This window comes from Neophocaena asiaeorientalis, unplaced genomic scaffold (genome assembly GCF_003031525.2).
Source record: "Neophocaena asiaeorientalis asiaeorientalis breed wild unplaced genomic scaffold, Neophocaena_asiaeorientalis_V1.1 scaffold429, whole genome shotgun sequence".
Classification (NCBI taxonomy): Eukaryota; Metazoa; Chordata; class Mammalia; order Artiodactyla; family Phocoenidae; genus Neophocaena; species Neophocaena asiaeorientalis.
Genome location: NW_020173550.1, coordinates 5,222,237 through 5,236,891, shown reverse-complemented (window position 1 = coordinate 5,236,891; position 14,655 = coordinate 5,222,237). Strand labels below are relative to the sequence as shown.

Sequence of the window (14,655 nt, the reverse complement as noted above, 5' to 3'; positions counted from 1 at the left end):
AACAAAAAAAAAAAAAAAAAAAAAAAAAAAAGTAAATGAAAGTTACAAATACATCCAATGCCTTATTTCAGCTTAAACCCAGTAAATTTTTACACATGCTGTTAAGAACTGATTTTTTTTAATCAATTTTGATTTTATCTCTCACTAGTCTTATGGTCATTGGGCATGGCTGACCAAAGAGAGAAGGAAGTGAGTAGAAAAGAGGTACAATAAAGGGATGACAAGACTGCCAGGCCAACTCACTGTTGCCCAGGATAGTAGGAGATGACAACTCCTCAAATCAGAGAATCAGTTTTGAAAAGGTGTGATAGGACCTTACTGTATCATATGATCCAATGGAGGGTTTGAAAAGGTTTGAAAAGGTGATAGGACCTTACTGTAGCATATGATTCAATGGAGGGTTCTTTTTCTGTTTTAATTTTATTGAAGTATAGTTGATTTACAATGTTGTGTTCATTTCTGCTGTAAAGTTATACACATATAAATTTTTTCATATTCTTTTCCATTATGGTTTATCACAGGATATTGAATATAGTCCCCTGTGCTCTACAGTAGGACCTTGTTGTTTATCCATTCTATATATAATAGTCTGCATCTGCTAACCCCAAACTCCCAATCCTTCCTCCCCCCACTCCCCTCCCCCTTGGCAACCACAAGTCTGTTCTCTATATTTGTGAGTCTCTTTTTGTTTTGTAGATATGTTCATTTGTGTCGTATTTTAGATTCCACATACAAGTGATATCCTATGGTATTTGTCTTTGACTTTCTGATTCACTTCACTTCGTACGACAACATCCAGGTCCATCCATATTGCTGCAAGTGGCATTATTTCATTCTTTTTTATGGCTGAGTAGTAGTCCATAGTATATATGTACCACGTCTTCTTTATCCATTCCTCTGTCAATGGACATTTAGGTTGCTTCCGTGCCTTGGCTACTGTAAATAGTGCTGCTATGAGCATAAGGGTGCGTGTATCTCTCTGAATTATAGTTTTGTCTGGATATATGCCCAGGAGTGGAATTGCTGGATCATATGGTAATTCTATTTTTAGTTTTTTTGAGGAACCTCCATACTGTTTTCCATAGTGGCTGCCCCAATTTACATTCCCACTAACAGTGTAGGAGGGTTCCCTTTTCCAATGGAGGGTTCTTAATACGACATCTCAGAAAGATGCCTATTAAACCTCTTCTTGGAAAAAACTCCTCAAATACACTCTCTTCTTTTTTACGCCTCTGTTAGAAGGTTTTGTCAGCTATGGAGCTAAAACTTAGTGCCATGTAACTTTACCTACCCATCATAATACTGCCCTCTGGGCTTACTCAAAAAAGCTTGCTTTATAAAAGATGAGACTCAAAACGTGTATAGCCCAAGTCACAATCCATGTCTATATCTTTTCATATCATAAGGTAGTGGATTTCTTGATTAAGGTGCATTTCAAAACTGGCCTCATTCCACACAGAAGAAATATATATGTTGGGGACCTCCTGCATACAGACAAATGCTCCTTTTTATTTCAACTTTTCAGGATCCCCTGTTTCCTCTGGTTCCAATACAATCATCTGTGCTCTCCTCTGGGTCTTTAACAAATTACACTGAAATAATATAAAACTTTATGCCGTACCTGCCTCTTCAGAGCCTGGAACGCCTTTGAGACATTATCTCATTTTGTTATTTCCAACAGGAGCCAATTGTGTTATGTTTACCCCCAGAAATCACTGTTAACACCAGTCACCCTCTCTCTTAAGCTTGTGAGTGGTTTACGGAGCTGAAAATGAGTTAAATAATGGATATGAATCAAAGGTAGGAAACCAGTACCCATTGGTGGAACAACGAACCCTGAGCCTGAAATCACCTGTGACCGGAATTTGGATAATTACAGGAGAGGAGAGCTTCATGGCAGCAGGGATGCTGAAACCTTACTTTTCAAGTCACTTTCATTTAATCACTTTCAATTCAAAGAGTGATCCGATTTTAGACGAAATGACCATGACACAAAGAGAGTTCAAATGTCTTGCCCACGTACAGTTACCCTAGATAAGATAGAGACAAAAAAAAAAAAAAAAAAAAAAAAAAAAAAAAAAAACCCACAAAAAAAAAATCCAAAAAAAAAAAAAAAAAAAAAAAAAAAAAAAAAAAAAAAAAGATAGAGACAAAGCCATGCAAACTAAAGTGGTCCTTCTCCTTTCACTCTCCATCACCTTCATCTGCCTCTGGTCTATATAACACCATCCTTTTCTCCCCATAGCGCTTAGAAGTATCTGAACGTTTTTGTTCACATATTTTTTCACTTGTTTTGTCTATCTCTTGAATGAAAACCCTGTGAGAGGGGAAACCTTGCCATTTTGTCACTCAGGTGACCTCAATGCCTAGAACATCTCTTGTGGTCAATAAATGTAGTTGGCACAGAAGAGCATAATACTTGCTCAGCGAGTCCTGTTGAATGAATAAATGACCACAGCTGGAATCTCCCCCAGGTATCAGTGCTTTTTCAGTCATGCCCATGGATCTGGGGTGGGAAAGAACAGTCAGACGGAGAACAGCTGTCTCACTGCCAACTCTTTTCTGGTTAAAGAAGCAAAGACATGGCAGTGACTACAGGCAGGCAGGTGCCAAAGCAGAAGAAAGGCAAGGACACTTGTTTTACTCCTTGAGGATTTCTGTTCCCTGAAAACGTTTCTGAAGACAAACAATTATTGGTGGTCTATTAAAAAGGAGCAATATACAGCTTGTCAGTCAATTCTACTCCCTTCCCTTATTTTTAGTAACGAATGACGTTCAGGAGCAAGGTTACAGAGAGGAACGGTGATAAGGGATGAGGAATGATTACTCTCTCATGTGGACTGTGGTCTCCTGTTTTGGAGCCAAATCTCAAGCAATCAGTCTGGCAGTTCCCCAAAAGGTTAAACACAGAGTTACTATATGATCCAGCAATTCCACTCGTAAGGATACACCCAAGAGAAATGAAACATATATCCACACAAAAACTTGTCGTTCATGGCACCAGCATTATTCATAAGAACTAAAAATTGTAAACAATCCAAATGTCATCAACTGATGAATAGATGAATACAATGTGAACTGTGCCTACAATGAATATTTTTTAGCAATAGAAAGATATGAGGTACTGGCACATGCTACAACATGGATGAGCCCCCAAAAGATCATTTTAAGTAGAAGAAGACAGTCACAAAGGACCACACATTACATGATTCCACTTATGTGAAATGTCTAGAATAGGCAGACCTACAGAGACAGAAATTAGGTTGGTGGCTGCCTGGAGCTGGGGGATAAAAACCACTTACGGGTAGAGGATTTCTTCTGGGGATAATGAAAATGTTCTGAAAGTAGATAGTGATATGGTTGCCCTACTTTGTGAACAGAGTACTTTGTAAATAATTATTGAATTGTATACTTTAAATGGGTCAACTGGATGGTATTTGAGATCTATCTCAATAAAGCTGTTATTGGAAAAAGCAGCTCACGTGGTAACCAAGTCCATTGTGTGGTCTGCACAGGGCAGGGCAATGCCGTTGTCTCATAGAAGGAGAAAAGCAGCCCTGCCCTGTACTATCGGGAGTTCTGTGGAGGTGGCCCCACCCCCTTACCCTCCACACTACCTTGCTTTGCTCCCACAGGCTTGCCCTGGTCTCCCATTTATCTTCACTCATACAACAGGCTTGCTGAGCACCTACTGTATACTGGGAGCCATGCTAGGCACAGGCCCTGCCGATGAAGGAGGGGCAGGCTTTCAAGAAGCTACCACTTTTGGAATCATTCATTCAACCACAGGGCAGAAAACAGCAAAAGGAAAGTCCTAAGTGGTATTCTGTTGTGGGCAGAAAAGAATTTTTCAAGTCCGGGTTCCAGAAAGGTGAACTCATGTCCACACCAGAAGAGCCCACCCAGGTCTGGTACGCAAATATCTCAAAGCCAGGGTGTCTGGTGGGGTGGGACCCCTGGAGTCAGCACTGACAGGAAGCTGAAAGACACAACCCCCGCATCGGACGCCAGGGCCATGAAATGGTGCCAGCACCACCCTTCAATTCCATCTGGCAGTACTGTGGGTGTTTCCACTTTGTTTATTTTTCTAAAGGAAAGAGGAGATGGGGGAGGAGGTCTTGAACACAAGTTATTACTCAGCATTTCCGTCATGTTTAATGTCTGCAAAGCCCTCCTGCCCTCACTGCGTCCTGAACTGCCTTGAATAATCAAGAAACTTGAGAACCCAGCCACGAACTCAAAGTACTTAGCAGACAGAAGTACCTATCACTGTGTCTGGCAATGCATGCACCATTAAAAAAATTAATCCCATAAGATAAACACTAGTTTAAACCTTAAGCCAGTATAATCATCTCTGTAAAGCTGACCTGCCACTTGGCAGTTAATGAAGTGAATAAGTTCATACTCTAAATCTCCCCATTCACACCCTGACACATGTCCACTTTTACGGAACGGGCGCTGACATCCTTTTTTAAATTTTATTACTCATTTATTCGTTCATTCATTCATTTATTTACTTTCAGCCACGCCTTGCAGCGTGTGGGATCTTAGTTCCTGACCTGGGATCAAACCCGTGCCCCCTGCCTTGGAAGCACGGAACCCTAACCACTGGACCACCGGGGAAGTCCCTGACGTCCTTCTTTGAAATGAAAGAATTCTATTTCAATGCTTGGCTGGCCCCCAAGCATTTTATGGTAACAATTAACAAGAAAATTGGCTTCTTGCTGTCAGGACCTACAGCACCTGGACCATCATAGTCTAGATGCAGCAGTGATCAAGTAACAGTGTTTGGTATGAACTGGGCCAGCACTTCTGGCAAGTGTACCGCTGTGTAAGTTGTAATATATTAGGTGCACCGTGGCTTTTGGACTCAAGCTCCGGAAGGTATTTGAAACAGACGTGTTTGTGTGTTTATGTTTATATTCAACCAAGCTTGGTGACCACATTAGCTTGGTCCATAGGAGTGCTACTTTTAGGAATGCTCACTGGTCGACTGGGAGATTGCTCAGTAAAGTAAAAATAATACGCACACTTAAAATTACCATTAATATGAATCATTTGAGGACAAAGTGTTTCAATCAACTATTTCAAGAAACATTGGGGTCACATAAAAATGAAAAAAAACTTTGAAAATGTATTTAAAAGGTATCATCAGGCTTCCCTGGTGGCGCAGTGGTTGAGAGTCCCCCTGCCGATGCAGGAGACACGGGTTTGTGCCCCGGTCCGGGAAGACCCCACCTGCCACGGAGCGGCTGGGCCCATGAGCCATGGTCGCTGGGCCTGCGCGTCCGGAGCCTGTGTTCCACAACGGGAGAGGCCACAACAGTGAGAGGCCCGTGTACCGCAAAAAAAAAAAGAAAAAAAGGTATCATCTACTTGGTTTCAGATCAACTCTGTGCTCTTCCCTCCCACACTCTGCAGATCAATTAGAAAAGCCTGACAATACAACACACACACACACACACACACACACACACACACACACACAGAGGAGCTAACATGGTAAAGTAAAGAATTACCACATCTAGATCTGAAAAAGAACAAACTCAGAAAGATGAGGCCAGCACTGGGGGCTGCTTTCCTCTCGGGGCATCTGCTGAATTAAGAAAAGATTCCTGAGCGGCTAAGCAGTGTTTCTGACGGCCTTGTGGGGTCAGGAAAGCCCTGGCACTGCCAGTGAATTGGCTGCAATTTCAGACAAAAAAGACTAAGGAAAAAAGCATTACTGCAGATGAAGATAACAATAAAAAGTTTTACAAACAGGAATTAAAAGTTGGAATTGTCTAATATAACAATTCTAAAATTGTATGCACCTAAAAACAGTTCTGAGAATACAGAAAGCAAAAAACTGACATCACGGTAAACTGACGCAAACTGCAATCATGGGGGAAGGTTTAACACAGTTCTCTCAGCAACAGAAAAAGCAGAAAGGTTACCATATAGCAAATTTGAAAAAAAAAAAAAGTGACAAAATCACAATCTAATTGTCATCTATAGAATTTTGCACCCAGTAATCGTAAAATATACAATTCTTTTCAAGCCCATGGAAACTGAACATGTGCCTTTTATCGGTATAATGGAAAATGTGTGTCCATAAAGACTAGGTAGAGTAGATTAATTTGACCCAGACAAAGCTGTATGACCTAGTAAGGCTTGAAGAGACTATGGTTTCAATATGTAAAGGAGTTCAAGAAGATAAGTAGGACTTCCCCAGTGTGCAGTGGTTAAGAATCCGCCTGCCAATGCAGGGGACATGGGTTCGAGCCCTGGTCCAGGAAGATCCCACATGCCACGGAGCAACTAAGTCCGTGCGCCACAACTACTGAGCCTGAGCTCTAGAGCCCGCGAGCCACGACTACTGAAGCCCACGCACCTAGAGGCCGTGCTCCACAACAAAAGAAGCCACCACAGTGAGAAGCCCACACACCGCAACAGTAGCCCCTGCTCGCTGCAGCTAGAGAAAGCCTGTGCACAGCAACGAAGACCCAATGAGCCAAAAATAAATAAATAAATAAATAAAATTTATTTTAAAAAAGATAAAGTAGATTATCCCTAGTGTCTTGGTGATGCCATGGAATCAATGTTTGGCTGGACCTAAGATGGTGAGAATAAAAATGGAAGAGAGGGGCTTTCCTGGTGGTGCAGTGGTTTAGAATCCGCCTGCCAATGCAGGGGACACGGGTTCGAGTCCTGGTCCGGGAAGATCCCACATGCCACGGAGCAACTACGCCTATGCGCCACAACTACTGAGCCTGCGCTCTAGAGCCCGCGAGCCACAACTACTGAGCCCGTGAGCCACAACTACTGAAGCCCACACACCTAGAGCCTGTGCTCCGCAACAAGGGAAGCCACTGCAATGAGAAGCCCGCACACGGCAACAAAAAGTAGCCCCCGGGCTTCCCTGGTGGCGCAGTGGTTGAGAGTCCACCTGCCGATGCAGGGGACACGGGTTCATGCCCCAGTCTGGGAAGATCCCACATGCCGCGGAGCGGCTGGGCCCGTGAGCCATGGCCGCTGAGCCTGCGCGTCCGGAGCCTGTGCTCCGCAACGGGAGAGGCCACAACAGTGAGAGGCCCGCGTACCGCAAACAAAAACAAAAACAAAAAAGTGAGCATGGGTTAACTTGTGTAATTTTTAAGAGTTCTATATTTTTGAAAGTCAATAATACATATTTTTTCTTAATTAGAAAAAAACCCTTGCCCTGCCACCCTTAGAGGATTGCCATAAGAATTAAATAGGATGGCATACGTATAACAGCACTGAAACCTCACAAAATGCAGAGTCACAGATTTTGGTTTTGGTTGTTTTAGCTACACGGCACAGCATGCAGGATTTTAGTCCCCCAACCAGGGATCGAACCCATGCCCCCTGCAGTGGAAGCGCAGAGTCTTAACTACTGGAGCACCAGGGAATTCCCCATTAACAAAAACAAAAACAAAAAAGTGAGCATGGGTTAACTTGTGTAATTTTTAAGAGTTCTATATTTTTGAAAGTCAATAATACATATTTTTTCTTAATTAGAAAAAAACCCTTGCCCTGCCACCCTTAGAGGATTGCCATAAGAATTAAATAGGATGGCATACGTATAACAGCACTGAAACCTCACAAAATGCAGAGTCACAGATTTTGGTTTTGGTTGTTTTAGCTACACGGCACAGCATGCAGGATTTTAGTTCCCCAACCAGGGATCGAACCCATGCCCCCTGCAGTGGAAGCGCAGAGTCTTAACCACTGGAGCACCAGGGAATTCCCCAGAGTCACATATTTTGATGCTGGCCTCTGGGCATGTCTGCGCTCATGCACTCAGCTGCCTGTTTTGAAAACACCCACAGTCCAAAATTGTATACCCTAAGCACTTCCTGGATTTTTACTAGCATCACTTCAGATGTAAAGCACATTGATATTTGCTCTAAGTGCCTTATGAATAAGTAACTTCTACTGTTTGGGCCTTGCTCCGTGTCTGGCAGAAGGCCATCCAGACTTACCCTCATACATCTCCAGGATGTGAACCGTGTCTCCAACCTGCAAGGACAGCTCCACATCTTGAGAGGCATTGTAGTTATAGATTGCTGGAAAGGAGAAATAAAAGAGGAACATGATGGCATCAGTGGCAGTTAAAATACAAGTCACCAAACACATTAAAAATAATAATAATACGAGTCACCAAAGAGCACATTCAGTGGTTAGTGAACCACTCCTCTAACAAAGAATCCTCTCTTTAATCATTTCAGGTGAATCCCCCACTGAAAAGCAGAGGGCATCCTCCTGGACTCCCATTACTGGTATGTTACAGTCATACTTCCATCCAACAAATATTGGTTGGTTGCCTACTATGTACCACATACCGTGCTAGAGACTGGAGATAGAGTGTTGAAACACACAGATGTGGTTCCTGTACCAGGGATTTTTAATAGTTTAGTACGGGAAGAGATATAGTAAATATATTATTACAGAAACAACTCCTTAATTAAAATGGTGATAAGAGTTATCAGCCTACAACACCACTGAGCTTATGATCTCTAGGGCATAGGGCGAGCCGTCTCCCGGCTTCCCTGACACAGCAACAGGCCGCCAACGGACCACGTGTGAGTCCCACCTACCCCCCCAGTAATAGACTAACACTGGGTGGCTGCCTCGTCCCAGCTCTAGGTACCCTGGGGAAATGGGGTTCCCCCAAGGTGACCTCCATCACCACAGTCCTTAGGACTGGCAATGACTGGACCACAATCATACAAAACAGTAGACTAACTCTTGTAACTCCAAAAGAAGAAGGCAATCCCATTTTAAGATAGGTAAGAGCTCTGAAGAGACATGTTACCCAGAATCATATATGATGACTAATAGGCACCAGAAAAGATGTCAAACAACCATTAGTCATCAGGGAAAAATGCAAATTAAAACTGCAACGAGATACAACTTCTCACCCACCAGAATGGCTATTAATTTTTAAAAGGCAGACTTGGCAGGAATGTGGAGAAACTGGAACCCTCATGCATCGCTAGTAGGAACATAAAATGATGCAACCTCTTCAGAAAACGGTTTGGCAGCTTCTTAAAAAGTTAAACATAAATGTACGTGCAGCCCAGCCATTCCGCGCCCAGGTATCTACAAAGAGAAATGGAAACGTGCTGACACAGAAACTTCATGTGCATATCCATAGCTGTTGTGGTAGGCAGAATAATGGCCCCCAAAAGATATCCACATCCGATTTCGGCATCTGTGAATGTTTCCTCAGGTGGCAAAAAAGTGTGAGTTCGTTAAGGATATGGAGAGGAGGTTAATCTGGAAATTCAGGGTGTGGTCCAAACACAATCACACGTATCCAGATGACAGAGAGACAGAGGGAGTTTTGAGAGTCTCACAGAAGAGCAGGCAACATGAGGACGGAGGCAGAGGTGGAAGTAATGTGACCTCAAGTCAAGGACTGGCACAACCACGAGAAGCTAGAAAAGACAAAGGACGGAATCTCCCCCAGAGCCTCCAGAAGGAGCACAGCCGGTCAACACCTTGATTTTAGACCTCTGGCCTTCAGAACTACGAGAGAATAAAAAAGAACCGTTTGTGGTAATTTGCTAGGACAGCCACAAGAAACCAATATAGCAGCATCATCCACAACAGCTGGAAACTGGAAACAATTCATCCACTGAAGCATGAGTGGAGAAGTAAAATATGGTGTGTCCACACAACGGAATATCAGTCAGCGATAAAAGGGAATGAAATACGAACACACGCTACAACACGGATGCTTCAAAGACATGCGAAATGAAAGTCCCATGCACAACGCATACGTTAGGCTTCCATTTCCTTGTAACGTCCAGAAGAGGTAAGTCTATCAGCGACACAGGGCAGCTGATTGTTTCGTGGGTTGGGGGTGGGAGTAGCGACAGAGCACAACAGGCACCAGGAAGCTTTACAGAGCGATGGAAACACCCTAAAACTGGATTGGATTGTAGTGATGGCCATATAACACAGCACTTTACTAAAAACCAATGAACTATATGCTTACAGTGGGTGGATTTTATGGTATATAAATTAGACTTCGATGAAGCTTTTTTTTTTTTTTTAAGGTAGATTTATTTCTTGCCCTCTCTCATGATGAGTGAGCTGCATCCTTTCAGGGAAAAAGAACCACCTTAGAGATTCGGTTCTAACCACTGACCTGACCATCCAAGGAACCCACGACGTTCCCCATCTCTGCGGCTCTGAGGAGCACATGAGGCTGGTCACTCAATCCATCAAACCATCTGCCAGATGCCACAAGGGTCATTAAGAAGGGAAGAAAGGTATCCAACCCAATCATGGTACCTACTGCTCTTTCCTGAGCCTGCGATGCACCGAGATCAGCAGCCTGACTGCTGGCTCATCACAGTCAATCTATCCCAGAACAGAAGGAGCAGACCTCTAGCCCCATGTTCTTCAAGTGGCCTCTCTTTTTGAAGAGAATCACCCAAATATGTGTTCTTCTGTAGTCTTGGCACAGAAGTCTGGACAGATGATACTGGAACTGGCTTACTACTGAGCTTGTGGACTATAATATGAACTCAGAGTAAGATCAGGCATTCAGAAGGAGTTAGTTCCTGGTTCCTAGACTTCTTCGTGGGCCACGAGGCCACAGCTACTGATCCACTGAGGTTCACTTCCTTCGTCTAACTGCTACCTGATTCAAATGTTTTGCCCACTAGGTATACTGCTGGGTCTCCACAGAAAATGTAGATCTCACATCCCTGAATCCCTCGAGCCCCCCATTCACCGCCTCCCCCCAAACTGGTTCCTCCCACTGGCCCCGCCGGCAGATGGAATCAGGAAGTAGAGAGCTTGCTGTGTCACGGTGTGTTGTGTAATCACCGAGCTTCACCTCTTCCTCGCCCTTAGTCACCAGGAAAGTAAGCAGAACTCTCAAAGGCGGCACCTGGCACTGTAGCTCCAAGCTACAAACACCTACCAAGGACTGCTGTAAACACACACACACACTCACACACACACACAGACTATTACGTTTCCTTAAACCCTAGATTCCAGAGCCTGACAATCAAAGTGCTCCCGAAATTATCCTGGCCTTAATTCTCCACCTTTGCCTCCATCATCTGCCAGATTCCACCCTCTGCTCCAGTCAGGACTCATAACCTCCCCTAAATTCTGTGCTCAGCTCACGGTTTACCTCTGCCTGGAACGACAGCTTATCTGTTTCCTCCTCACACCGTAAAGCTCACATTCACGATGCAGTTCGACAAACGATTACTGACTCCCTACCACCCTGCAAGGATCTCTTTTTTTTTCTCCGATGTCCCGCAATTTTTCCTTTAACACGGTTTGGGCTTTAAATCACAGATAATCTTGTGTTATCATCTGCCACCGATCAGAAGGTAAACCCTTCATGAATGGGGACCTGGTTACACATTACTTTGTGCCTTTCACATTCCAAGGCACTGGATGAGGCCCAAAGAAGGTGCTCAAGGCACAAGAGTGGCCTTTATAAAACCCACCGATCGATTCAGTTATTCACCACTTCTTCCACAAACTTCAAGGTAATTCTGCTTCCCTCAGAAGCAGCAGGTGTGGTTCCCCACCACTCATGAAAGGGATTATCAAATCACCTCTCTGGCCTCTCTTTTGCTAATTACACGTGAGAATCTGCCTTTCCAACCCAAGCCTTCAAAGAGCTTCACGTGGGAAACACATTCTTCAACAATGCCTTTCGCTGGAGTGACAAGTCACCAGTTAGAGGGCATTTGTACTCCCTGTTGCGTGCCTTTGGGCAGAAGTACTAACAAGCTTTCCAGTCACTTACAATGTCATCTATTTACGCCAACGATGCACTTTAGAACCACGCCCTCCCCATCTCCCTCCTTAATCCACTTCATTTCCGTTGTAGTTTATGATTTCACTTCCATATGGAATATAGTAATTGTATGGAGTGGGTGCCAATTACCATATTATTTAATGAGGAAACTGAGACTCAGAAGGGGTCAGCACCTTGCCCAGAGGAGCCCAGCTTTACCAGCAGCAGAGCTGTTACTGACGCTGTCCTGTGAAGACGCATTCATCCTATTTTACCAGGCTGGTCCACGATGCCAAAGGGATGCCCTGGAAGAGCCTGGCAGCAAAAAAAGAACCTGATAGCGTCTCAGTATGTTGTCTGCCTTAGAATTCTCTCATTAAACGAGACCCCAACTTCCCCAAACACTCTTTATCACACTGGGTTGGCAAGAAATTTCATTCTGTTAGTGAATACATTGTTCAATGAAGTTCTTGGTGAAAATGAAAAATGTCTTTTATTTTTACTTAAAACCAAACAAACTTTCTGGCCACCCCAATACAGGTTGGTGATCATGTTGTCTGCTCGTCTTGTACTATTTCAAAAACAGGCATACAACTCACATGCTCAGTGGATCATGTTTTCTCCCTAGAATGTAAATAACTGTTACAGAGGAAGACAGAGAAAGGAGAAGTAAAGGAAACCCTTTGGGTTAAACAAAGCAGACTCAGTTCTATCAGTTACACATGCATGACCTTGGATGAGTTCGTCTGGGCCTCAGTTTCCCATCTGTAAACAAGGCATGGACCAGATGACTCTAAGAGACCCTATGGCTCCAACAGCCTCTGATTCACGAGGTTATGATAAGAGGCAAGAGAAACAAGTTGTGTCGTTTCGAATCAGCAGGCACCACCGCAATGTCTTGTTTTGTCTGAGGAAATTAAACAAGAGAAGGGAGTCAGTCGCTGTGTATGAACCGCCTTGCTGGCTGCTACGTGCAAGGTTGGGAAAGACAAGCTGCTGGAATTCTGCCCCGAGCAGCTTACTGTTTATATCACAAAAGTTTAATTTTGCAGAGCCAACTAGATAAGACAGTATGTCTACAAATGTAAAGTAGTTTGCATTTTACCAAATCTTTGATTTGGCCTGGCCTTTTCTTTTAAACTAGACTTTCATGAGAGAGGAAAAAAGAGAAGAAATGTGAGGTCTTAGCATTATGCAACAAGAAACCAACAGAATAAGAATAGTCTCTGATAGGCCCCAATACAAGGATTGATTTTGACAATGAAAGGTCGATGGGCTGCTAGTAGTCAATCTTTCTGATAAATTAGGCTTTTTCATGAATCCTCAAATTACAACCCCCTGAAGAATTAACTAAAACATGATGTTTTCTATTAGGCGTTTGGTAGCGTCTATGAAAGAAAGATACAGCAAACACAGAACGAGGTCCTGACTTGAGTTGTCTGCCATTCAGAATATCAAGATGATCAAACTTCCTCTTTCTCATTATCATCTTGATCTGCCTACTTTCAGCCATTAGAACTATTAAGACTAAAAAGGCACATGTGTCTTTATCTTCACCTTGGGGTCAATGCAGTAATGTCCTAGAAGGCCAAGTGGACTTTTTTCTTTTGCTCTTTAACTCCAGTCTACTACAAGGATGAGACAATCAGATTCAACAGGAAGTATGACCCCAGGAGTTTTAAAAAAATGTGGTTTTATGCTGACCATTCCAATTAGGCTCCAGACTGGTCATCCAAGTCAGGGGCTGTCAGATGAGAACAGCTTCTACTTGTCACCAACAGTACTCCACAGAAGCAGCTCTTACAGGATTCTTAACTTCGTTTTCTAGACCTTTAGGAGAATTTAATGACCAGTTAGGAGATTTAATGACCGGTTCATTGGTTATTCTTTAGAAATCTCTATTTTAAGGATTATATCTATTTGTGGCTAGAACAGATAAATATATCTTTAATGGGAGAGAGATTTCACAGATATAAACTCAACTATGGTTTATTTATTTCCTCACTGGTACCAGAGGATTACCTCCAAGCCATCTCATTTAAATTAGTATGAAATTAAATTTACATGAAACACGTAAAGCTAAAACAAGGCAGCTCAAAATTGCAGAATAAAAAGTCTTTGTTCTACAAACACCAGGAGTTTCCCCACAGTTTGTCTATGTAAGAGATGAAAAAAAAAAAAGAAATGGAGGCACCAGTATATTCTTCCAAAGAGGAGAATGTAGCAGAGCCTCTAGGAAGATGACAAGCCCTGGTAGACACAGGGTAAATGGCAGTCACCTTCCCTTTCCCCCTTTCTTGCCCTGTCTGGCTTCCCACTTCGGGCATGGAGGCAGGCGCGTCCTCAAAGATGGACACAACTGCCCTCACCAACAGGACAGTGGAAGTCATTCAATGAAAACTGGGGATCAGGAAGGTCTGTACAGGTAACGGAACAAGCTAGCCTCAACAGTCTTAACAGGGTAAAGTTGGACATCGAAGGGCAGATGTCCTTAAGGACAGCAAATGCATTTAACTGCAGGCAGCTAAGTACAAAGCGCCCCTTAGAAACAGCACGAGAATCAGGGAATAGTTCAGTATTTTAATCATTTTCTTGCTGCCCCTTCCGAGCATTTCTGCAGTGATTCAACTGAGGAGTCAGGGTGTTATTCAGAATACCAAGGATGCCTCAATCCTGGACTCACTATAGCACTCTCAATCTGGGTATAACACCGAAAGTACACATTCTAATGTTGCCGTGCTTATACTTCTACTAAGCTTCTATGCTTTTCAACTGATCTCTTTCTTGTAAAGGAAAAGTAAAAGAGAAAAAAATCAGAGGGCAACTATGGCAGGCTTTTAATGAGGAAGTAAAAAAAGTAACTTACTAACAAGTCC

At 43.3% G+C, this 14,655-nt stretch overlaps 1 protein-coding gene across 6 annotated transcripts in view; it reads right to left on the bottom strand.

Moving 5' to 3' along the window:
* Nucleotides 1-13,722, bottom strand: part of DOCK5 (dedicator of cytokinesis 5) — a 161,922-nt gene extending 148,200 nt beyond the window's left edge. For 3 of the 6 annotated variants that reach the window (XR_003003579.1, XM_024747671.1, XM_024747672.1), the window contains exons 1-2: nt 13,484-13,722; nt 7,986-8,069 (exon numbers count right to left, since the gene is read on the bottom strand). Coding sequence is in view for 5 of the 6 variants with exons in the window: in XM_024747671.1 (XP_024603439.1) it covers nt 7,986-8,069; nt 13,484-13,511 (112 nt within the window). In the remaining variant the exon portion in view is untranslated. Of the gene's footprint in view, nt 1-7,985; nt 8,070-10,159; nt 10,208-13,483 lie in introns of those variants that run through there. The other 3 variants (XM_024747670.1, XM_024747668.1, XM_024747669.1) reach the window with 3 other exon arrangements.
* Between the last annotated feature and the right edge of the window lie 933 nt (nt 13,723-14,655).